The sequence below is a fragment of the Schistocerca gregaria genome, chromosome 7 (genome assembly GCF_023897955.1).
Source record: "Schistocerca gregaria isolate iqSchGreg1 chromosome 7, iqSchGreg1.2, whole genome shotgun sequence".
NCBI lineage: Eukaryota > Metazoa > Arthropoda > Insecta > Orthoptera > Acrididae > Schistocerca > Schistocerca gregaria.
The window spans coordinates 198,783,487-198,810,181 of NC_064926.1; the positions used below are offsets into that span (position 1 = coordinate 198,783,487).

The window sequence follows — 26,695 nt, forward strand, 5'->3', positions numbered from 1 at the left end:
TGAACAGTCACTTGTCACAGAGATAAAGTCATACAACGTTGGAAAACAAAACACTGTCTAATTCCGCAAAGATACCCTGCTTGCAGCCAGCGAGCGGCGCCGTCAGGGGTGACACACCAAGTTGCTGCAACCGTGTATGCGGCGCGTCAACTTTGCAGTGATAAAAAACACACTTATAATTCACTTAGAAGGGTGAAACTTAATTTGTTTTATTCAGAAAACTCCAAATAATTTTATAGTGAAAAGGACCAAAAAACGTCATTTTCATCGTTCCGGCTCCCCTTAATAGTAAAGAATCAGTGTAATAAAACTTGGTGCATGATGTGGCATTTTCATTATCTCAGTGCTTATGACGTCATATTTCTTGAACTGTGTGTTGTGTAATGATATTTTCATGTAGGTACATTCAGTGGCGTATGTGGATACTATCAGTGAAGTATGTTGTGAATAGAGTTATTAGCAAAGAAGTAATATGTTTAAATGTCATGCATGATGTAGCAGTTTTTCGTGCATCTCAGTGTTTATGGCGTCCTGTATCCTGATCTATGTGTTATACAATGATATAATTTTATAGGAACTTTCAGCGGCATATTTGGATACTGGCTGCAAAATATGTTGCGAATAGACTTAGTACTAAAGAAGGAATAAATTTAAACGTCATGCACAACATTGCAGTTTTTCACACATCTCAGCGTTTATGAGATCATAGCTCCTGAATTATGTGTGTTATCGTGATATACTTTAGAAGGTGCATTGGGAGACGTATGTGGATACTACCTATAGAATATATTGTGAATACTATTAGTAGCACAGAAGTAATGTAGTACATCTGGTTTTTTTTTCCTTTGTAAATAATAGGGAAAATTTATAGTCAGCATTTTGTTGTAAATTGTACATCCTTATAATTTTAGACAATGATTGAGTTTACTTCAAAGGAGAACAATGTTTAAATTATTTGATATTTTTTTTTAGCCTTGATTGGCCCAGAAAATATGCTAGATGCCATGGTTTTGTCTTTACAAGGATAACTTTATTCCCAAAGAATTGTCTCATACATAACGGGAGTCCTAATTTGCATTAGAAACCCTACCTACAATTATCAGTTACTGAAAAAAAATTCTTAAAATGTAATTACCTCTCTAAAGAACCAGAGAAACTTGGAAATATCTTGTTGGTCCTCATTTCAAAAAACCTAACATTCATCTATATATGTATGCAGGCAGTTAACAAATGCAAGGACTGAATACCTCCTGGTGTAAGAGGATGCCAAGTGCTAACAGTCTACTTGACTGGACGAGTAAGTGTAGTTGATGGCATTCTATTGTCCATCGGTGCAAGAAATAGTCAGTAAAGATGGTGGAACGAGATTTGGTCAACAACATTAGGACAAAGTAGGCAATGGGAAATGACTGCACTCTAGGTTTTGAAAGTTATCTATATAAATTCACAAAGCATGGCCGTGCTCAAAGTAAAAGTCTCCAGAGTTCCTATTCTCCTCTGTTGGCCCTTCAAGGAGGTGGGGAATATTGTGAACATTGCTGTGAGTGATATTCAGCTTGACAGTTCTTGTAAGATAAAAATTTACAACAAGAATTTTAGAACTGCTATTTTCAATACATACATTATATTTGTGACGAGAAAACTTGTGAATATGAGTACAGAGTGTTGCTAATTAGAAATCAACATTGTGGGAATTGGTGACATAATCATTCAGTGGCCTGGACCTGGAGTCAGAAAACGAAGGAAGAACATTTATACTTTCCTGAAGGAACAGACAACCACCATAGATAAGGAGCAGCTATGTGGCAGATCCACAACACTGTACATTGTTTTACTGAGTACTTTCCCTGTGCACTTATGTTTATATAATATCACTGTTGTCATTTTGGTATAGCTAAGTTAATAAACTCTTTGGTTCAAGTGATTGCTCTTGTACTTCCATGTATTCATGACTGATTGGTGACAATTTCTTTATGAAAACTAGGGAGGGGGACCTTGTGCTCTTCCTTTTTGTGAGACACAACCGCCTCCTTGTCAGCACCAATAGACGGAATTGCTGCAACACCACATAGGTTATGACAAGCAATTACATGTTGTAGAGTAGGCATTGTTATGAAGATTGTTACCATGGCACGCTATTCTTACGACTGAGAAGATATTTATTATGACCGGCAACATCTGCTTTTGCTGTTAAAGAAACATCAAGAAGTGCCTTGTCCGAACCAAAGGATCACTGTAGGGTGAATATTAATAAAACTGACAAACTGCAGGTATGGATTCCTGACTGGAAATGGGAGTGAAGGTCCTATGGATGTGTGTCTGGAAATGCATTGTTGCCACATTAGATGATGCTGACAAATGACAATTCCTCTGACCATGTGGCCGTGTGTTCCTTTTGTGTTGCAGAAAGTATGTGTGATGGAAAGTACTGTAAAAAGGACTGATGACAGAAGTCCCATAAATGGGGTTTGGTGCAAAAACCATCAACAAAATCCTTCCTGTAGAGGGAAATCCACAGCTGATAATCCTTGTACTCGTCGTAAGTGATAGGGATAGAAGCAGTTGTCATGCAGCATGCACATAATTGTACTTTTGCTTACATCATGTTGGTGGCCCACTTGCCTAGAGCTCGTACTAGAGTTCATCTGAATATACTGTAGAATCCAGTCCTCAAAATCTAGTGTGTGCACAGTCCACCACCTCCCTGCATGTTTGTCTGTCTGAAGGGACCTATGACAATATGAATGCCCAAAAAGGGCTTGAAATGTTGTGTTATGTGATTGGTGCCTGTGAGGATACTGGTTTTGGTATAGCCGTGCTGCCTCTCGACCATTTCCATCTGCTTGTCCATACAAAAACACCATGTCGGCTTGTTCCCGACATGAATATTGGACTGTTCTGCTGCTTACAGTATGTTGCATCAATCTCACAGCCTGCAACACACCAGGGACACGTGGCACATGGTCAGAGGAACTTTCATTCATCAGTGACATGTAACTTTGCAACAATGCATTTTTGGACACATGTTCATAGGACTAGTTTTCCTCCATTTTCAGTCAGGAATCTGTCTCTGCACTTTGTCGGTTTCATTAATGTTCACCCTTCTTTGCTGACTTACTACTTAGCAGAACTATGACCCATTTGATTTTAATACCCTGAAACTATTAATACAAAATTGATAGAATGTAATAGATGTTTCCAAGCTCTGAAGTCTTCTGGTGATGAAGTAAAAGCCTATGGCAGAGTTCTCAATTCAACAATTTTGTGCGCTTTCCCTGCATACAATTTTTGGCACTGGATAAACTGTGTCACGAGGGAGGAACTATGAAGCAGACATACTACATTTAATGGAATTTGTAGCCAAAGAGTTTGACGGTGCACTCACTGTGCAAAAGTTGTGCATAGACATGTTATTTACAAGCATATGCCCCCCCTGCCACAACCACTGTTTATCATTAATTCCAAGCAAGGTCATTTGAAGCACAAGATCGTGTGTACTTTTATGCCTTATTACATTTTTTCTGAACATAGTGACCACTGGGCACTAGACTGTAAGATAGTAAAGGAAATTCCAGAGTACCTCAAGCTGCTTAGATCAAGAACTCTTGTGTTTTCTTTGTCTCAGTCAAGGCTGTACTGTCAGAGACTGTTGTAAGAAAGCAAGAACTGCCTGCTACTATTGCAAAGAGTGTCATCACTGATAAATTCATGATGATTTGAATCAATCTAAGCCCTTCTGCAAAATATCTGATACTCTTAGCATCTCCATTAATAGTTCAATGTGCAATGTGGTCATGCGAGCTTAAGTTTCATGCGTCTTCAGACGGCACATGTATTTGTAATAGGGTCCACAGGCGAAAGTGGACTCAAACACTGTATTGTGGATGCAAGCAGCCAATCCACATTCATTTTCTGAAATGTGATCGATAGTCAAAACCTATAGGTTCCAGAATAGGATTTTCACCCTGCAGAGAAGTGTGCACTGATATGAAACGTCGTGGTACATTAAAACTGTGTGCCGGACCGAGACTCGAACTCAGGACCTTTGCCTTTCGCAGGCAAGTTCTCTACCGTCTGAGCTACCCAAGCATGACTCACACCCCATCCTCATAGTTTCACTTCTGCCAGTATCTTGTCTCCTTCCTTCCAAACTTCACACAAGCTCTCCTGTGAACCTTGCGGAACTAGCACTCCAGGAAGAAAGGATATTGCGGACACATGGCGTAGCCACAGCTTGGGGAATGTTTCCAGAATGAGATTTTCACTCTGCAGCAGTGTGTGCTCTGATATGAAACTTCCTGGCAGATTAAAACTGTGTGCTGGACCGAGACTCGAACTCGGGATCTTTGCCTTTCGCGTACAAGTGCTTTACCATCTGAGCTACCCAAACACGACTCATGCCCCATCCCCACAGCTTCAATTCTACCGATACTGTGTCTTCTACCTTTCAGACTTCACTTACTGCATTTTCTGCTTTAAAAGGAAACTCTTTCAGGAAACAGACATGTGCAAAGTCACTGCAGAAGAAATTACCACCTAAAGCAAAGTATTTTGTATTACATTGAAAACAAAATGCTTCAACCCGTACTTAGATGGGTGGTCTACCATGATTACAATGTTGCCTGCAACACGCTGAGGCACCTAACAAAGAACGAAGAATGGCATTCCCTTATTCTGGAAGGAAACCATAACTTCATTACAGTTCTGAACATGTACAGATGTACCAAACTACATCATCTTGGATTCCAAGTGGTTCTGGTTCTTCTACAACTAAGTAAGTCATTATGGATACTACAAACCTGTCATGTAATAAAAAAAGTCCTGCGTAGTTTTCTTCCCGTAATATTGCTTATTTCATTGTTGGCCAACAGTTAGAAGGTCATCTACTAGTTGATAGAGTGAAACCTCACAGTTCTTTTAAAGTTGCTGGAATTGGTTTTGCTAGATCCCTATACTCACAAACAGGCATCGCTTTAAATAGGAAATACATTCTATTAATCACTTGTGCTGTAACTAAAGTTGTCTGTTTGGAACTAACCAGCAGCTCAACAATGGACCAATTCTTATTAGCCCTTCAGAGTTTATAGGTTGGCATGACATTCCACACAAATAGTTATAATGTACAAGCTTTCAATGCAGGTAACCAAGAGATAACAGAAATATGGACGTCTGTGTCTGCTGACAAGACATGCCTATTCGTCGCGGATGGCGGGAACAGATGGTTGGCTCAACTAAACGTGTTAGGGTGCTACAGTACAGATGAGGAAGGCCTAGAAACAATACCCGTGAAAATAGAAGCCACCCTTAATTCATGACCTATTATGCAAACTGAGGATGAAGTGCTTATCCTAGCTCACTTTCTTATTGGCGGGATACTTACCACCCCATCCATGGGCCTTGAGCCACCATAAACAGTAAATTTGGTAGGCAATTTAAACTGCAGCAGAAGATATCTGAGGACTTTTGTAAGTGGTGGAGCAAAGAGTGTTTATTGTATTCGGACTTTCCATCAAGTCAAGAACACTGGCAAATCACTGAAGGAAGATCTGGATTTGAGATATTGTACTTCTACAAGAGGAGGCCCTTCCCCGTCACATGCGGAAGACGACAGGAGTATAAGCACTGCGAAAAGGTTGAGAACTACCTTGTATGGTCATCCTCATTACCCATATGGAAGGGATGTTACAAGGCCAGTTCATCTGGTTGTCCCACTGAAAGTTGACTAGGGTGTGGAGGATGTGAAAGATCAGCGACACTATACATTGTTGACGTGAGTACTTCCTCTTTGCAGTTATATTTGTGTAATATTACTGCAGTCATGTCGATGTTGCTAAGTTAATAAAAGACTCAAGTGATCACTGTTGTACTTCCTTGTATTCACAACTTGCTGGTGACAAGCTATGTGCGTTTCATCAGTGATTGCAAAATAAGTTCCTGAGTTTATCGTAGTTAATAAATGGATAATGTTGCTGAGTTTAAAAACAATAATTGGATTACAAACAATATTCAGGTCTATGAACCAGCTGCCAATAAAGACGAAGAAACAGAATCATTCTGTGAACCTTAGAAGATGCAGCAAATCGCAGCAATGATGTAATATTAGTCATGGATGATTTTAACTTGAAAGAAGGTTTTGAAACCAAAAGTATGCTTCAGGGGTCACTCCATGCCATGTGGTTGAATTCAGAGTAAGTTCCTGCATGACCATCATGGATATTGCTGAAATTTTTGTGGACATTCTCACATTGCCAGTGAACATTAGTAAAGTTTTACTTTCACCAGTTCAATACATGCATAGATACAATCATTTGTTTGACCCAACAGAGCAACTGTCAACAGTGCACCCACAAGTTTTTGGCAACTTTGAGAAATAATATATCTGGCAATATTTTCTTGAAACAAAACAAAACTAGACCATCTTGTACAATGTTTTGTTATCTCCAGAAGTAATTATGGAATACACCTGAAACTTCAAACCTAATAACTTATCAGGACAAGGTATTACAGTACAAAATTACATTTCTCTACTACTTTCCAATAGTTTAAAAATTGAGGGCAAAGTTGTCAATTTTTCTAAAAACAAAAAAATCCTATTTTTGGCTACTTCTACAAGAAAAGTCTTCTGCAAACTCTTTTACTCCATTTTCATTAGGAAGACCACATTCTAAACCACTAAAAAAATATATTTGGTTTTTCAATGTGAATGTATAAGGTACTAAGAAAGAATGACAAGGTGGATATATATTGAAAATCGGCCCATATTCCACTGGTACTCAAATCTTGTTTAGTAATCTGTATGGAAGGTATAAAAAATCCTGATGACTTGGAAATGAGCTTCAGTCAAAAAGCTGCAAGTAAGTTGTCTTTTTTTTATAAAAAAGAAATGGAATAATGAATCTGATAAAAAGAATAGTTTTTTTCGGCTGTAATAATTTGAGGTAATCACATTTGAAAAGTGTAGTTTTTTGAGTTGTGTTATCAAAATTTCTTTCCAAGCAGTCTCATCAGTGAGATAATCTGACTGGCAATATAGTTTTGATCATGGCATTCTATGGTAAATTATTGAAACTTGTAAAAACTTCAAGCAGCTTGCAGTAAACATAAGATTAGGATCCTAAAAGAGACCTCTTTTAGATTTAACCTCTAACACTTACAGAAATGTACTGTCAGCTGGGGATCCTGTGTGGGGGGGGGGGGGGGGGGAGGGGGGGGGGGAGGGGGGGGGGAAGGGTTGGGAATATGAGGTAAAGAAACAAACCTGTGGCTAGTGTTGTACAGCTATCTGGTGTGGCTCCAATGCCGATAGGAATGCTGGATTTCTCACTTTAAAAGGAACCAACAGTGGTAAAACCATCAAATACTATACCAACACATTTAATCAATATTCCACATTAACGGTAAACTGTATTGACACAAAGTTATGCTATATGTTAAACCAGGATGAAACTAGCACATCAATAGCATTACACAATAAAAACATATACTAATAATTCTCTGTAACATGAATCCATCCCAAAAAAAGTCAGGAAGGCTGCTGTGAACTTAATCAAAATTTACATAAAATGACAGTGGTGTAAAACCTGCAGGCTATTTATATGATGTATGCTGCAGCTGCTTTGCAACAATTTTACTCCCATAGTCTTCACTGCCTTGGTAATGCAAAGTTAAATTCTGTAATTTATAACCAGAGTGATTCTGTATTTACAACAGAAAAACAGACTGAAATGTGTCACAATGAATCGTGACAAGACATACCCATTTGCTGGCTCTTTTTTAGTTATTTGGACTTTATCTCAGTTCCTAGTCATCAAGACTTCTGATAGTGTCTTCTCCAGAGTGTACTAAACAATTGTACAGGTTGTATACGATCCGGGAAAAACCCGGGAATTTTTTCATCCCGGAGAAAACCAGGAAAAACCCGGGAATTTTTCGGAATTGGTGGAATTTTTCATTGTTTTAGCTGTCAGTTAAATTTTTGTAGTTTTGATTGCAGAATTGATTCTCTAGCAAAGAATGTTGTTGTATCCTGCCACTGGAGAATGATACTGCAGCAATAAAATATAAATGAGAGTGGAAAAAATAAAACTTTAGTGTAAAAGGAAATGTGCAATTTACAACAACAAAACACCGTGCATGCACAAGCGTCTGCAAATAGCAAAAATATGTCAAAGGCCGTAGGGCGCAGACTGTAATTCTTCGTAACAATAAATTGCTTGCTATGAGCATGACGTCACAACTGTTCACATTAGGTTCATTTGACTATTTGCCAGCGGTCTGTTGCGCATGCACATTTGACTCACGTATAAACAGGACATTCTCCCCCTTCTCGCTACTTGAAGTTTGGTTGTTACCTGTATCTGTAGTAGCAGCAAGCAGCCAGATGCAAACAAGAAAAATTTTTCTTGCACACCCTAGTTGCCAGATTCGCACTTGCACAGAGTTGTCTGAGTTGTAATGGGGAGGGGGCTAGTCTCCACGTGACCTGTGTTTACGTTAAGTGATTTCGCTGCTTCTCTTCGTGTACATCTCCCACGTCAAATGAAAACAAAACGGATTTTTGTGGCTGTTTTCTGGCGCTCTCTGGCAACTGGTAAATCGAACCTGGTTAGAAAAGCATTACTTTCAAAGTTAATTTCTTTTTACGCGGAAACTAACACGCTGTGTTTGGTGCAATTCGAATTTATACTTTCGTAATACGAAAAATCAAAGGTCTTTCCAAAACTTCTCTCCTTTTTTATTTAAAGTCTCTCCAAAACTTCTCTGCCTTGTCTTTTCTTTTTTTTCCGGGAAGTTCTACGAGATTGTATAAAACATTAACCACTCAAGGGATTGATAAGTCTTAAAGTCCCGAAGGAAAATCTACAGAAAATCTACTGTCACGTAACACAGAAAAAGTGTATTTTCACCCAGGAAAAAGCATATTTTTAAACGGGATATCCGGGGAGAAATCCAAGTATAATCCGGGAATTTTTTTCCCTTGTCCCCATATACACCCTGTCGTAGAACATAGTGAAAAATGTTGGATTTAATTTGAGTACCAGAGGAATATGAACTCATTTTCAATGCATCTCCACTTTGTCGTCTTTTTTAGGACTTTGCATGCTCTGATTGCAAAACGAAATATAATTTTTAGGTGGTTTAGAACATGATCTTTCTAACAAAAATGGTTTAAATGAGTTTGTAGAAGACTCGTTGTAAAAGTGAGCCAGATATAGCCATCTTTGGCTTCTTTTTTTTTTTTTTGAGAAAAATTGTCAACTTTGCCCTCAATTTGTAAACTATTATAAAGCAGGAGGAGAATGAAATATTATGTTCTAAAGTCACATGTTTTCTGGTGTACACCACAATTACTCCCAGAGACGTAAAAAGCTGCACTACTGGCCATTGAAATTGCTACACCACGAAGATGACATGCTACAGACGCGAAATTTAACCGACTGGAAGAAGATGTTGTTCTATGCAAATGATTAGCTTTTCAGAGCATTCACACAAGGTTGGCCCCAGTGGCGACACATACAACATGCTGACGTGAGGAAAGTTTCCAACCGATTTCTCATACACAAACAGCAGTTGACCGGTGTTGCCTGGTGAAATGTTGTTGTGATGCCTCGTGTAAGGAGGAGAAATGCGTACCATCACGTTTCAGACTTTGATAAAGGTCAGATTGTAGCCTATTGCAATTGCGGTTTATCGTATCACGACATTGCTGCTCGCGTTGGTCGATATCCAATACGGACTCTGTGGGTTCAAGAGGGTAATATGGAACGCAGTGCTGAATCCCAACGGCCTCCTATCACTAGCAGTCTAGATGAAGACATCTTATCTGCATGACTTTAATGGATTGTGTAGCCACGTCTCTTTCCCTGAGTCAACAGATGGGGACAATTGCAAGACAACAACTATCTGCATGAACAGTTCGACGACGTTTGCAGTAGCATGGACTATCAGCTTGGAGACCATGGCTGCGGTTACCCTTGATGCTGCATCACAGACAGGAGCGCCTGCGATGGTGTACTCAACAACGGACGCACGAATGGCAAAACGTCATTTTTTTGGATGAATCCAGGTTCTGTTTACAGCATCGTGGTGGTCGCATCCGTGTTTGGTGACATCGCGGTGAACACACATTGGAAGCGTGTATTTATCATCGTCATACTGGCGTATCACTCGACTTGATGGTATGGGGTGCCATTGGTTACATGTCTCGATCACCTCTTGTTCGCCCTGACGGCACTTTGAACAGTGGACGTTGCATTTCAGATGTGTTACGACCCGTGACTACCCTTCATTCGATTCCTGCGAAACCCTACATTTCAGCAGGATAATGCACGACCGCATGTTGCAGGTCCTGTACGGGCATTTCTGGATACAGAAAATGTTAGACTGCTCCCTTGGCCAGCACATTCTCCAGATCTAACCAATTGAAAACATGTTGTCAGTGGTGGCTGAGCAACTGGCTCGTCACAATACGTCAGTCACTACTCTTGATGAACTGTGGTATCGTATTGAAGCTGCATGGGCAGCTGTACCTGTACACACCATCCAAGCTCTGTTTGACTCAATGCCCAGGCATACCGAGGCTGTTATTACGGCCAGACCTGGTTGTTCTGGGTACTGATTTCTCAGGACCTGTGCAGCCAAATTGCGTGATAATGTAATCACATGTCAGTTCTAGTATGATATATTTGACCAATGAATACCCATTTATCATCTGCATTTCTTCTTGGTGTAGCAATTTTAATGACCAGTAGTGTAAATTTCTTTTTTTTTTTTTTTTTGGCCAACTTGGCTTGAAAGTATCAATATGCAAATCACTCATGAGGTCTTTTTTTTTTAATTTCATTTAAGAGAGCACTAAAAATTGTTCAAGATATCCTAGTTTTGTTCCTTTGAGAATATATTACCAGGAATATTATGTCTCAAAGTTTCCAAAAACTGGCAGGTACACTGTAGTCCCTGCACTATGGGGGTCAAACAAATTAGTATTTCCCCAGAAACATTTAATTAATGATTGTGAAACTTTACCAGTCTTCATTGGGGACATGTGTGATTTTTCATACACAATTTCATCAAAATCTGTGATGGTCTTCCAGGAATATCTAAACCACTTAGCATGAAATGACCCAGTAGGCAGTTACAGTTTTGGCGATAAAAATGTGAGAGGAGACTGGCTGGCACAGTTTTGTGTGGAACAAATTGATTCGTTTACATTGCAAGGAACCAAACTGATTTGATTGTAATTGCGTAACATGTGAAGAAATGTGTGGTGTGTGTTAAAATGTACACTGGTACATTGTTAACAGACTTTGTAATCCAGTACTGTTGGATTTTAAAATGCTTCACTTTGGAAAAAGCTACTAGGAGTGCTCAACTATCTACACACAAAAATGAAAAAATATCAATCTGGCCAGTAGAATTAGAGACCACCTGGATCTTCAACATTGATTCTATTATTCATATCTTGGAAATGAATCTTGGATGCAGCAAAAGCAGTAACAACAAAATGTAGCACCAGTTGACTGATGAAATTTTGTAACTTATGAATGAAAGAAGAAATATAAAATAAAAGACTACAGTTAATACAAAAATTGCACAAATACGTGGAATGAAAACATAAGAAGCCCAAGGAACACTGCATAGAAAGGAAAAAGAGCACCGTGGGCTTCATGAGAAACAAGGTAGTAAATTCTGTGAAATTGTAATTGATTTCTTCTTGGATTGTAGGGGATAAGGTGGAAAGAACAAATTGAAATCCTCGTTTAGGATAATAGATATGTTCCTCATCCAACTAATGAGATAATAAATGAAACTAGCCCTGAAATAACAAAGAATGGTGCTGTATATGCTGTGAAACTTCAAAAGGATGCTAAACTCATAGGTCCGCAGGGAAGAAGGAAGGGAGGAAGGTTAACGTCCTACTGACATCAATGTTTTTAAATATGGAGCACAAGCTTGTAACGATTGAAGGATGGTTACGGAAATCAGCCGTACCTTTCAAAGAAACCGTTGTGAAATTCGTCTGGAGCAATTTAGGGTAATCGCAGAATACATAAACATGGATGGTCAGATGTGAATTTGAACCATCATCCTCCTGAATGCAAGTCCAATATGTTAACGACCGCCCAAACTAATGTCCTCTCTCCTCTCACGTTTCTTTCACCAAAATCATAACTGTCTACAAAATACTTTCAGCTTTGTAATTCAATTAAATCTACCCTCTACCAGTGAAAACTGATTAGTTGACATCTTTGTTTCATACCAGTGTCAAAGAAGTTGTAACTCACCTCAGTGTAGTGACTGATGTCTCCAATACTTGAAATTTTTCTATTAATTATACACATTGAAACATCAGTCCAGTTTCAGAAATTGTATTCCCACATATGAGGCAGTTTCTTGTGTGTAGTGTGGTGCAAGGATATGAATGTGTATGTCTGTACTTGCTTTATGGATTATAAAAAAGGCCTTTGACCATGTGAAGCATGGAAAACTTCTTCAACATATTGATATTGAATGAAATGATCTGCATATAATCACTATTTTATGGTAGAATTGGATAGCAGATTTTAAAACTGATAGAAGGACTTCCTTAATCACCTCGACCATGAAAGGTGTTCGTCAAGGATATTTATCTCCTTCGTCTAACATTTAGTCTAAGGCAGTTTTCAAGGAACTGTTGACAGATGATGCTGGGAGGAAATACACTAAATGGGGAGGTTTCGTAATTATCCATATGAGACCACAGTCATAGCAGGGTAGCTACTGCTCTTCAGTGCATTATAAATTACCTGTTTAAGCTCAGTGAAGAGTTTGGCTCATTTATTAACCCTTCCAAGGCCAAAATCATTGTATTGTCTACCAGAGAAATCCACATGAATCCCACAATAAAAGGAAATACTGTTGAATGAGTGTCTTCCTTCAAATACCAAGCACTAGTTTGGACCATCAATGCAAGTCAATGCAACTCCAAGTGAAAGATAAAATCCACAACTGCACTCTGCAGTACACAAGTCAACATGAGAAAATTGTTCATGAGGTCAGCTGCAATCAGTAGAGAACCAGAATGATTTGGTAGTATACATGCTCTCTCTGATTTTATGGTTGTGATATTTAGATGTGGGACTCAAGCGAATTAATTGAAACCTTTGAAACGTATTTATATTTCTGTCTCTTGTGTATACCCTGAATACTGAAAATATTGAATGTCGATCTCTTTCATCAAATGAAAAGACAAATAGAATTGCTACAGATTATGGAACAAACACACATACAATACTCGGGACTTTTTATGAGGGAGGCATGAGAGATATCATACAGTACAACTTATTATTGAACGAAAGATGTATGATAGAAGGTTCATTAGATGATGGAGAAACTCGGGCTGAAAGATATTGGATGGTACATTTGTACATCAGAAACATTTTATGCTGCACTGTCTTGTTAGTTGTGTGGATTACTAACTTTCGATAAGAAATAATTCCCCCTTCATATTTATAGTTTGAAGTTATTAAAGATGATATCCTTCCAATCAACAGAATAATCATCATAAATTTTGTTAGTGCCTGGCACTTTTACATGTAATCACTTGATGTGAAGAGCGTAATAATACTATTTATAATTACAGTGGAATTTATGGTCGTCATTTTTCCATGTAGTGCCCTACTGAAAATATGTGCAGTGATGTTGATATAAAATCATTTCTGTGGTATTTTCTATTAAATATAAAATTTTCTGAAAGATAATTATTAATTGTGCCTCTAGTGGACAAATTAATGATCCTGACTAAATATTTCATTCTTTCTTATTTCAGCCTTGACAAGATCAGTGTATGAATTAATATGGCATGGCATCAAAGGACCCCTAAGAAGGGATGCCACTGTAGCTGCTTTAGGGGAAATATTGGTGAGTTTTCTGAGCTTTTAACAACTTAAAATTAATTTAGCATGTTAAACATTAAGTATTTTGTGGAGTAATACCAACACATTCTTCAGTTTTTTATTTGAAATGTAAGAATAGTTACTGTAGGAATTATAATAATTAAAAACACCAGAAAGCCCTGTGTAGTTTACAGTCAGAAAAGCACTAGATAACCATTTGTGAACAGCCCACTAAACCACTGTTTGAGAGCGCCCGGACACACACACACACACACACACACACACACACACACACACACACACACACACAAGTGCACACGCAGACGGGGCTACATTGTTCTGACATTGTGACCAGTTGGAGACAGGTACGGGGTTTGTGTCAGGTGGAATCGGTGAAATAGAGGATTCAGGGAGTATGGGAAGGGAGGGTTGAAGTAAAAAGGAGTGACTGGGGTATAGGCCTAGAGGCAGCAAGGGAATGGTAAGCACATGTGGTGTTTGCTAGGTTTCTTTGGTAAGAGAAGGGCATGTTATTTAATATGCACATAAATAGAAGGCAAAGATTTGGTGGAGGGGGATGGAACATAGATAGAGGTAGATTGTGAAGAGAGAAGTGTGGATGTAGATTAATTTGGGAGAGGGATCATATGCAAGTGATTTTTGTGCTAAAATGTTATGGTGGTGGGTTAAGTACAGAGGCTATAAGAGATTCAACTCAATGACATTGTGTGATTGGTGAATGTCATGTAAGGATAAGTCCTGTCTACATCTTTGAGATAATCTTATATTGACAGAATGGGATCCAGCTTGTGCTCAGCCATATGATCTGTCACTGAATGGCAACTTTGCTCTTGGCCACATTTGTCGATGACCATTTAATATGGTGGATGATTGATAGGTGACTGTACCCAAATAAAAGGCTGTGCAGAAGTTTGAGATCTAGCATAGCTGCAACTTAAGTCTATGAGTGGGTACCCAAAAATAATCAGAACTATTTTTTAAAAGCTGTATATTTTCAAATTGTTTACAAAACAACCTTATCCCCTTCAAAATACTCTCCAATACAACCAATATATTTTTCCCACCGGTGTTTCCACTATTTGAAACATTATTTGTAGTCATCTTTATAAATGGCTGACAGCTCCTCCCTCATTTTTTCTTGGCTGTCAGTGTTGTCTAGTTGGTGACCTTTCATGCCCCTTTTCATGTGTGCAAATAAGAAAAAGTTGCAAGGAGCCAGGTCAGGTGAGTAAGGTGGGTTAATCATCGGAACCATGCCATTTTTAGCCAAAACTGTCTAATGGAGATGACTTTTTGTGCAGGTGTGTTGTCGTAGTGGATGAACCATAAATTGGGTCCCTTGATGAACAGTTGTGCAATCTTCTTAAAATTCTCAAAATAAAAGGTTTGATTGACAGTCTGACAAGGGGGAGCAATTTCTGAATGAATACGCCCTTGGCATCAGTGAAAGCAAATCAGCCTTATTCTGATGTTTGATATCAGAACCCGAGGAACAAACTTGGTAGCAACCCTGTTCATTCCAAAATCATCCCTTAAAATTTGCGGAACTGAGCTGCAAGATAACCCACTAATCTCTGACAGTTGATCAATTGTCTGTCAATGGTCTGCCAGCACGAGCTCTTGAGTTTTTTCAATATTTTCATCAATTCGGGCAGTTGATAGAACAAGGTTTGTCATCAGTCGACATGTCACCAGTTTTTTAAATAAAGCAAACAACTTGTACTCTTGAGTTTTTCCCATAGTGTCATCTTGGTAAGCTGTTTTCAACATTAAAACAGTTTCATCAGCATTTTTAGCGAGTATAAAACAAAATTTTCACAGCTGCATGTGAACACTTAAACTTAAACTTACCATTATATATATATATTTAAAACACACACACACAAGAGCAAAACAGCCTAGCAAAAACAGTCACTGCAGATGAACAGAAGAAACCAGGTCGACAACAGAGGCAGCCCTGAACTGCCAGTGAGCTGCGCTATACACACTAAGCAGCAGAATTGCGTATTACACAAGTTCTGCCCACAGCAATGTTATTCCATCTTTTTTTGGATGCCCCCTCGTACACCCATGCTGATATTTTCTAGCAAGCAACATGGCACAGCAGTTAAAACACAGAACTCTAATTTGCTTGGATGTTGGTTGAAATCCCCCTCCAGCCATCTAAATTTAGGGTTTTTATCATTTCCCTAAAATGTTTAAGGCAAATTTTGAGATAGGAGATGACCAGATTACTTCTGCTATCCCTCTCCTGCCTGAGGATGTGCTCCATCTTTAATAACTTCATTGTTGATGGTACATTAAACACTAATATATCTTCAGTGCTTGGATTATTTCTCTCGCTCTATTTTATCCTCTCATTTTCCCCCATTTGCATGACTTAAAGAGTTCAAGTTGTCGAAAGATGGTACCACTTGCCACGTCATACACATTCATTTTGATACAACTGTTCAGTGGGTGGTCTTTATCATAAATTATTTAGATTCATTTGGAATTCCTGGAAACAAAATATTCTGCAATGTTTGGGTGTTAGTCCCACCCTCATCTTCAGACTGCACTAGATAAATGTTAATAATGTGTCTGTTCTAAAGAGAACAGCTAGTTTTTTTTATACAAACAAGCAAATCTTCAATGACCAAATACTTTTATGTTTATATCTGCTCTTCCTAGGAAAGAATTGCAAAACATGCCAGTATCATTCCTACACTCTTCCTAAATAATGTTAGTAAATAATTTAGGAGTAAAGGAGACTACACACCAAAGCAGAAGTGTTGAGCTTTTGACGAGTACAAACAAAAAAGAAAGAAAACTTGTTAGCATTTGGAATTAACACTTTCTTGAGCTAGAGCACACGCGCACACACACACACACACACACACACACACACACACACACACACACACACACACACCTGTGCCCCTACGTAGTGCCACTGGCCACAGTTCAGCAAGTGGACTGGGTGGGGTAGGAGTTGTCAGTTGGGCAGGTAAATGGAGAGACAGGCAGGAAGAGATATTGGCTCTGGGTAACTAGGGGCTCGGAGGGAGGCAGCCAGTTTGCTTGCTAGGAATGCAGGAGGCAGGGTTGTAGATGTGGATGAATATGAGGGAGATGTGGCAGGTATGTGTGTGAGGCATGCAATGCACAGGTGCCAAAGCTGGTGGGAGCGGCACATGCCAAAAGTGGGGTGGATGTGTGAATAGGTAGCGGGTAATAGGACAGAAAGAGGGAAAATCATTGGGTGGGGGTTACGAAGACAGTTAGTGGAGACTGTGAGGCCAGAAAGGTTACAGGAGAGATGGATGTGTTGAAACGATAACTCCCATCCACATATTTAAAAAAAAAAACTGGTGCTTAAGGAAAGGATCAAGATGACTTGGGGTGTGAAACAGCCATTGAAATCGAACATGTTGTTCTCAGATGCATGATGTACCACTTTGTTACTGGCCACTGTTTGGTGGCTGTGCAGTGATTGCAGCAGAATTAGTGTAGGTCGTGGCTGCTTGCACAGGTGGCCCTGCCTCTTGACACGATGCGGTAAGCCTCTGAGCAGACTGGAATAGGAAGTGTAGAGTGGGTGGATTGGGCAGTGATATGATCCCTGTGGTAAGTGGTCAGAAGTGGGAGTGGCATAGGGATGGAGGGATGAACTAGGATGTTGTTAAGGTTGGCTGGATTATGGAATACCACTTTTTGTGGAGGGGAATCGTGGGTAGGATGTTCCTCATTTCGGAGCACGATAATAATTAATCAAAGCCTTGGCAAAGCATATCGTCTAGTTGTTCCAGTCCCAGTTGGTACTGGTTGGCGATGGACCACTTTTCTGAGCTGATCCTTGGGGACGATGGAGGGTTAGGTGTATGTGAGGATACAACACAGCAAATTTGTTTGCAGAATATATTTGGCAGATTGTGCCTGTCTGTGGAGGTCTTCATGAGACCTTCAGCATACTCTGGTCAAGGAAGTTCTCATCACTGCAAATATTCCATCTGTGGATGGCAAGGCTATTTGGAACGAAGTTTTTTATGTGGAAGGGATGACAGTTGCCAAACTGTAGGAACTGTTGGTGTTTAGTGGGTTTAATATGGACAGAGATGTGGATCATGCTTTAAGATAGGTGGAGGCACATTGGGTTTAGGAGGATCAGGTGAATCCCTCTTCCTGCCCATTTCTTCCCTCTCTCCATGCACCCACTCCACCGGAAAAATCCTCCACCTCAACCAGTCTACCTGCCGAACTGCAATGATGGCATTGTGCATCTAGTTGGCACTATGTAGGGACCCAGTTTGTGTGTGTGTGTGTGTGTGTGTGTGTGTGTGTGTGTGTGTGTGTGTTAGGGCGCGCGGGCACGCGCACACGTGCTCACATGATAGCTCAGGAAAGGTTTACTCAGAAAGCTAGCAAGTTTTCCTTCTTTATGTGTATGCCTGACAACAACTCAGTGTTAATGCTGTTTAGTGAGTGGTGTTCATTACTCCTAATTTATTTACATTCTGCCAGGACTTTCCTGCTCTATTAATATTTGTATTAGTATGCACTCACTCATTCATTTGTTAATGTATCATTTCTACCGTAAGATGCTAGTGTCTGTGCCATTAATCTTATTGTATTTTAATATTTATTTCATTTATTATTATTATTATTATTATTATTATTATTATTTACAGGAACTACATGTTGACATGGCATCCATTGTGCTGGATGTTATAAGCATAGTAGATGCAGAAACAACATGTGTGGAAAACAATTCTGATGAACGACAGAGACTCTGCTTTATTGTCAAAGAATGTGAAAAGGTATATAATGTCATCTATGAAATTTATAGTGCAAATTATCACATTCTCAAAAGAAACTATCTGTTCTACATAAGTGTGGTATGAACATTGTATTTAATTTACTGATGATCTGATGCGGGAATAAGTAAGCTGAAAATTTAAAAATAAACATTTTGTATTTTAATGTATTTGTAATGCTTGCATGTGCTACACATAGTGATACATATACATTTTATCAATGGAAGCCCATCAGCTGTCTGTGTTTCGATTTTATATTATATACCTATTTTGCGACAAGTGTGGTTTGAGTTTCCAGTTATCAGTTTCAGACTCAAATTTAACTTTCCTACATATGTGTTCCCTTATGGTGCATTGACACCAGTGCGCAGTGTGCCTGTGCTTGCATCCCATTCACAGCTGAGTGTTTACATTGGGCACCTGGGCATCACAGGTGACTATTTGAAGGAGGAAAAGCCTCTTTTTTCCAATTTTCACCCTCCAAAAAACTTGAAAGTGTATGCCACATTTTTTTAACCATTGTTTTCATAAGTACCTTTACTTTCCTTGTGAAGAAATAACATGGCTACTTTTCATTTGCTTGATTTTTTAATTGTGTAACGTTTCTCGCTCGATTTTGAAGAAACTATTCTTTCTGGTTATTTGACATATAGTTATGGGGGACTTCCTAATAAATCATTTACATTTTCATAAGTCATTCTGAAAAGATGCTATTTATAAAATGTGCACTTTATATTATATATATATATATATATATATATATATATATATATATATATATATATGTTGAAATAGTAGTAACCCTGATATACACCTCAAAAATTGCACAACGAAGGAATTATCTGAATGGGACAGAAATCAGTAGATGTGACGTACTTGTACAGACAAACAAATGATTACAGCTCCGAAAAATTGGATGATGTGTTCAAGAGAAAGAGCTTCACAAATTGAGCAAGTGGACAATGTGTTGGTCTACCTCTGGCCATTACACAAACAGTTATTTGGGTTGGCATTGATTGATACAGTTGTTGGATGCCCTCCTGAGGGATATCATGCCAAATTCTGTCCAATTTTTGTGTTAGATCCTCAAAATCCCAGGCTTGTAGGAGGGCTCTTCCCATAGTGCTCCAAACATTCTCGATCAGGGAGAGATCTGGCGACCTTGTCGGCCAAGGTAGGGTTTGGTAAGTATGAAGACAAGCAGCAGAAAATCACAGTATGCAAGTGGCTATTATCTTATTGAAAGGGAAGCCCAGGATGGCTTGCCATGAAGGGCAACAGAATGGGGTGTAGGATATTGTCACTGTACTGCTGTGCTGTAAGTGTGCTGTGGATGACAACCAAAAAGGTCCTGCTGTGCAAAGAAATGGCACCTCAGACCATCACTCTTGGTTGTCGGTCTGTAAGGCAGGTGACAGTCAGGTTGGCATTCCACCACTGTCCAGGGCATTTCCAGACACGTCTTGGCTAAATTCAAAGCAGGCCTCATCATTGAAGACAACTCTTCTCCAGTCAATGAGTCTGAATAAACCCTACACTACTGCAAACGATCATGGTTGGGTACAGAGGTCAATGGTAGATGGTGCAAGGGGTGTCGCATGCTCTGCCCTCTTTCTCTGAACCTCCTGTTAATTGTTCTTGTGGTCACTGAAGCACCAGTTGCACATCAGATCAATGATAGTGGTGAATCGGGGCTCTTAGTGCTTCTCTGACAATTGCTCGGTTTTCACACTCTGTTATCTCTCTAGGTTGGCCGCTTCCTTGTTGCCGCTGTGTTCAGGCATGCTTTATCCTTTTGTTCCAACATTGTTGAATAGTGAAATTACTCCTATTCAAACATCAAGCGATTTGCTGATTACTCCAACCGGCTTCTTTGAGCACAGCTACAAATCCTCTCGCAAATGTTGACATCTGTGTATATTGTTAACCTGTCTGTGTGTGAAACATAGTTATTGTCCAGCTGAGTATATGGGAAGACATTCACAAAGACTTTATGCCCTGGTATCAACATATCTCATTTACTACCGTAGCAGCTGTGTTGTGAAAATGTGCTGCAGCGTCACTCATTCACCCATCGGCTGCCAAAGTTTACATTTTGCGTTTTCTGCTGATACTGCTGCGATCAGTTTGCATAATCCTTTTGTGGTGCCTTTTGTCTTAGAGTGTATGTCTTCTTTCACAAGTAAGTGTGAATGTCTTTGATCCCCCCCCCCCCCCATCAATTGGCTGATCCACACTGACAAGAGAATTCTCACTCTTAGACAGTTGACACACAAGGTCAAAGCCACACAGGTGTAGCCAGATCTCTCTCCACTTACAGAAAACTGACTTCATTGTTTTATTGCATTGTTTTGACAGTGTAGTGACTTACCAAGTTTCAAAGCACAAAGAAAATTGAGATTATGGACTCTTCTCAGAATATTGACCAGTACCTAGGAACTTTTTTTTCCAAAAAGGTTATTCATATTACATAATGAACCGTAGTACAGTATTTGCTGCAAAACATTCAGGAAAAATTTCAAGATGGAACAGATTTTTGTTTTGCGAATTTAAGAGTAGAAGAAAACTTGTGTGTAATGATAAAGTAGTGTGAATTTGTGGACAGTCATTGTTTTGCAGGAGAACTTTGTATGGAACTAACTGTGTCCCATTTATTATACAGAAACTTATGTATTGTTAGTTTTACAAATGTTTGCCTTTGAAGAAGAAGAAGAAGAAGAATAAAAGTGTTTCACGTATTCCTGGGCTCCTCAAGAAGTAATAAGTGTCATCATCTTGGAGGGTGTCTTTGTGTGCCTTCATCAAAGGTAACTTGTCCTTCTTGAGCTCATAAATTCTTCGTCAGGGTTTTTTTTCCCCCTCCCTTAACCCTCGAGCCTGTGTGTAAAGTGCGCAAACTGCAAATGACATTGTCATGCAAAGTTCCATTGCTGTTTTATAATAGCAAGCCCCTACCTATTCCTGCATTATTGTTTCAGCTAGCACAGTGAGAAGTTGTGTTGTCTTAGGTTCACATGAGTTACAGTGATCTGTTGTTAGAAGGATTAGCCAGTGAAATCTTTCACCGTTTCCAGGGTACGTCCGATTGTGCCTGTATTCAGTCTTTAGGCTCACAATCTTCTAGGAGGCTCCTTCTTTGTAACAAAGAAAGAAACAGATTCTCGACACCCACTGAATGAGCACATCACTCACGCTCGGAGGCTTAAGTCTAGAAACAGCTTTATTGCAAGAACCAAGATCTTTGACGGTTCACAGGAAGATAATAGAGTCTGTAAATGGGAGAATGAACAAACCGCACTGCAGATAATACCAAAAGAGCAGATGGCACCTGGAAACAAACTTCCTTATACAGTGTGGAGAACACTAAATAGGCTGAGGGCTGGTGTACCCAGATGCGAAACTAATCTGTGCAAGTGAGGAGTGCTGACTAACGATGACGACATTCTTTGCGGATGCAGAGAGGTACAAGACGAGGCACATCTGCTCATGTGCCGACTACTGCCGGAGCCCTGCAGTTTTAGTGACCTGCTACAAGCCAACGGCAGAGTCGTAGCGGTGGCTAACTATTGGAAAAATAAAATTTGATCTGGACACAGAAAAGTAAAGTAAGTAATGAGCTACAGTAATTTAAAATAAACTGTGAATGTGTCATGTTAGTGTACAACATACGCCACGCGCCTGTTCATATAAGTAATTTTTCCTTCACTTTTATTTCGTTCCTTTTTAAACAAATTGAAAGATAACATGTAACAGGCGGGTACATCACTATACAGGGGAGATCAAAGCTGACAGACAACAAGCTTGATTGGTTATTCAACTAAGATTCAGAGTTCACCTCTGTACTAGACAAGATAAATGGTGACGACTCTGAAGAAGAAGAAGAAGAAGAAAAAGAGGAATTTATCACATGAAGTGACCGCAATTCAGATTCTGATCAAGTCCACGATTCAAAAGATGACTGTGAATAGCCACTTACTGGGAGGTACAAAACATGTAAATGGAATAAAATATGTCGTAATGTGACTTCGAAAACATAAAGAAAAAACATAATTGAAAGTATTCCGTGGGCCTCTACATGTTGCCAGAGGGGTTACAAGTGTAACAGAGGCTTTGTGGACAATACTTAGCCTGGAAATGATTGATGAAATTGTAAAATACATGAACATATACATTCACTCTAAGAAAGAATGTGTATAATATTCCAGAGAAAGGAATGCTAAGGAAACTACATGGCGTGAACTATGGCATTGTTGGGATTGCTGTACCTCATCAGGACTAAGAAAGCAAACCACACAAACGTCATTGGACTGTGGACAGCAAATGGTACTGGTATCGAGATTACAAGAGCTGTGATGAGGTACAGAAGATTTCTGTTCCTTTCATTAGGTATCCATTTTGACGACAAGAGTACAATGCAAGAAAGAAGAGTAACTGATAAACTTGCCGCAATAAGGCAAATATTGAATGCCTCTTTGGTGAACTGCAGGAACGTTTATAGTGTAGGACAATTTTTGACAGTACGTGAAAAGTTTCAACCTTTCTGGCATCACTGTTCTTTTGTTCAGTATATCCCGAACAAACGAACGAAGTAAGGGATAAAGATTTTTGTTTTAGCAGACGCTGAAACATTCTTCACTAGTAATATTGAAGTATATTGTGGAAAATAACCTAAAGGGCCATATGATGTTTCTAATTCTCTCTGTGATACTGTAGGTAGGCTAGTTACTCACACTGAAGTCTAAGGAAGAAACGTTACAATGAATAATTGGTACACTACCTATTCCTTGGCCAACTCCCTTTTGTAAAAGCGACTAACATACATGGCACATTGAGAAAAAACAAACACGAGATCCACAAGAACTTTACCTGGGAAATGTAGGGCTATCCACTCCTCTTTATTTGGTTTTCAGAATGATATGACACTAGTTTCGTATGTGCCGAAACAAAACATGGCAGTTATATTACTTTGACAAGCAAGAAACGCATTTACTACCATAAGATGTAACTCATGCCATAGCTTTGTTTGGAAAGGACATGTAAAAAGAGTGCACACATGAGAGAAGTGTAAAGCATTTTCCGAAAATGCGTAAGACAATTAACTGTGTAGGTGGAAGAAATTTGTTATACTACTTCAAGATATAAAGGGTTTGTCCTTTTATATTGCAATGAAAGAGTGTTTTTGTTCAGTATGTGCTTAAAAAGTGTTGGAATAGTCAGCTGCAGCAATAGAATGATATGAAAGCTTCTTGTTTGTTTAATCAAATAATAAATTAGTGATGTAATATAGTTTTTTGTATTGTTGTTTAAGTAAACTAAAATTAAACTGTGATTTAGCTCATACATGTTGCTATTTGTAGCATAATGACAGCTTTTGACTACATGGGTACGAAGTACGCCGCGCGTCCGCTGTTGTTACAAAAATCAGCGCCCCTGCTTAAGTATTAATGGCGTAGTACTTGGCAGTGTTGATTGTTCATCAACTGGAGCCAATAACTGCCTCTCAGAATGACTTCACTTTTTCATATAGACAGACTGAAAAGTGAATATTCTGGAGAGAATCTCATTTGACCCACTGTCAGGGAACTATTCATATAATAGAGTTAGTGCTCAATGGGTTACGAAGTTGTTAATGAAACAACAAAAACAGGTCAGGTTGGAGATCTGTGAGAGACTTCTGAATCAGTTATGGCAAGAAGTGGAGTATTTTTTGAAGCACATTGTCACGTGTAATGAGGAATGGGTCCATCATTACACTCCAGAATCAGAAATGGTAAGAAGTTGTGTAGAGAGGATAGACCCTGCCCAGTGAAGGCAAAAACCCTCCTCTCAGCCAGAAAAGTTCTTACGACTGTGTTTTCTGACTACAGAGGAAAATTACTTGTTGATTTTCTTCATGATCATAAGGTAAATGCAGAATACTATTGCCAACTCTTAGTGTCAGCAAAAGCCACCTACTGAAATAAAAGGCTAGGAATGCGCTTCGGAGATGTCATCCTTCTCCAAGACAATGTTGAGCCTCATACTGGGAATTTGTCTTGGGGCATATTGGAGGACATGCTCTGGGAAACTCTTGACCACCCTCCCTACAGTCCAGATTGCCCCCCACCCCCGTGACTATTATATGTTTGCATCTATGAAAGAATCATTTGGGAACGATTCAAAAAACAAAGAGCATGTGCGGAATTGGGTGGTGATGCATCCTCAAACATTTTATTGACAAGAAATATTCAAGGTTACAAATCGCTTTCAAAAGTGTGTAGAGCACACAGTATGTTATCTAGAGAAAAGCTGAAGGTTTCAGTTTTGTAAATAGTTATTCAATAAATGTATAGCAAATAAATTATAATTTATATTTGAATCTCCCTCGTACATGGGTCTGCATAATACAGGGGCTGACTGGTGGCTAAGGAAGAAATGCAATACATTAGCTTTTGGGTTACTACAGAGTCTATTTGCAAATCAAAAATAATTTTATGTACGCACATTTCTGCTAGGTTCAGTGTTCTTTTATGTGCTTAGGTTCAGTGTTCTTTTATGTGCTATCATCAACGCAGATTATTCATTATTGAAAGCAGCTCATAAAGCAATCAGGATAGCTTCAACCCATCATGTGCCCCAGAATCATTTCTCTTCGACATTTTTTCATAAGGAAGTACGAATGAAGTCTTTTTATTTTGTTCTGGTTTGCATTTGTTGTTTCCAGGTTGATCTTATTTGTCTGGAACAGTGGACAGTAATTATCTTCCACCTATCTTTATAATTTGTGATACTAATCAGACAGAAAAAAGGGAAAAGCATGAAATATTGTTCAAATTCTCTTGTTGAACAACTCGGCCAAAATGGGACACAATAAAACAGAGCATGAAACAGGGAGAACACCGGACAGGAGCACAATTGTTGCACGTGCCCTTCCTCATAGCATAGGGAGACTTTTGTGTCTTCACATGGTGGTTCATTCACATACACAGGCATGCTTGACTCTGCACCAGTATGTTTGTGTCGTTGCCTCTTTGTGCAATGGTCGAATGTACCTAGTGTGCACAAAAAGCTTCACATGTGTAAATGTACCTATACCCACTCTGTTCTAAATTGCTCAAGCTACACATGAAGGTGAGGGAAGTGTAACTCCACCTTTACATTCCCGTAGTTAACATTTTCCTTAAATCTCCTGACAGATTAAAACTGTGTGCAGGACCAAGACTCGAACTCGGGACCTTTGCCTTTCGTGGGCAAGTGCTCTACCATCTGAGCTACCCAAGCACAACTCACGACCCGTCCTCACAGCTTCAATTCTGCTAGTACCTCATCTCCTACCTTCCAAACCTCACAGAAGCTCTTCTGTGAACCTTGCAGAACTAGCACTCCTGGAAGAAAGGATATCATGGGGACATGCCCTAGCCACAGCCTGGTGGATGTTTCCAGAATGAGATTTTCACTCTTCAGTGGAGTGTTCACTGATATGAAACCTCCTGACAGATTAAAACTGTGTGCTGGACTGAGTTTCGAACTCGGGACCTTTGTCTTTCGAGGGCAAGTACTCTACCAGCATTAATCTGTCAGGAGGTTTCATATCAGTGCACACTCCGCTGCGGAGTGAAGATCTCATTCTGGAAACGTCCTCCAGGCTGTGGCTAAGCTATGTCTCCGCAATATCCTTTCTTCCAGGAATGTTAGTTCTGCAAGGTTCGCAGAAGAGCTTCTGTGAGGTTTGGGAGGTAGGAGATGAGGTACTGGCAGAATTGAAGCTGTGAGGGCAGGCCATGAATCGTGCTTGGGTAGCTAAGTTGGTAGAGCACCTGCCTGCTAAAGACAAAGGTCCTGAGTTCGAGTCTCGGTCCGGCACACAGTTTTAATCTGTCAGGAGGTTTCATATCAGCGCACACTCTGCTGTAGAGTGAAAATCTCATTCTGGGAGCATTTTCTTGGTGTGTCCGTATATTTACAATGTTAAATCACTTCCACTTTTGTGTTAACATTATAGAATTCCCACAGCCCATACATAATTAA

The 26,695-nt window shown here is 39.4% G+C and overlaps 1 protein-coding gene across 3 annotated transcripts in view; it reads left to right on the forward strand.

Annotated features, from left to right (window-relative positions):
• The window catches only part of LOC126281938 (THO complex subunit 2), a 292,749-nt gene that overhangs the window by 23,558 nt on the left and 242,496 nt on the right, over positions 1–26,695 (forward strand). For all 3 annotated transcript variants that reach the window (XM_049981284.1, XM_049981285.1, XM_049981286.1), the window contains exons 3-4: positions 13,808–13,899; positions 18,563–18,691. In XM_049981284.1, the coding sequence (XP_049837241.1) occupies positions 13,808–13,899; positions 18,563–18,691 (221 nt within the window). The remainder of the gene's footprint in view (positions 1–13,807; positions 13,900–18,562; positions 18,692–26,695) is intronic.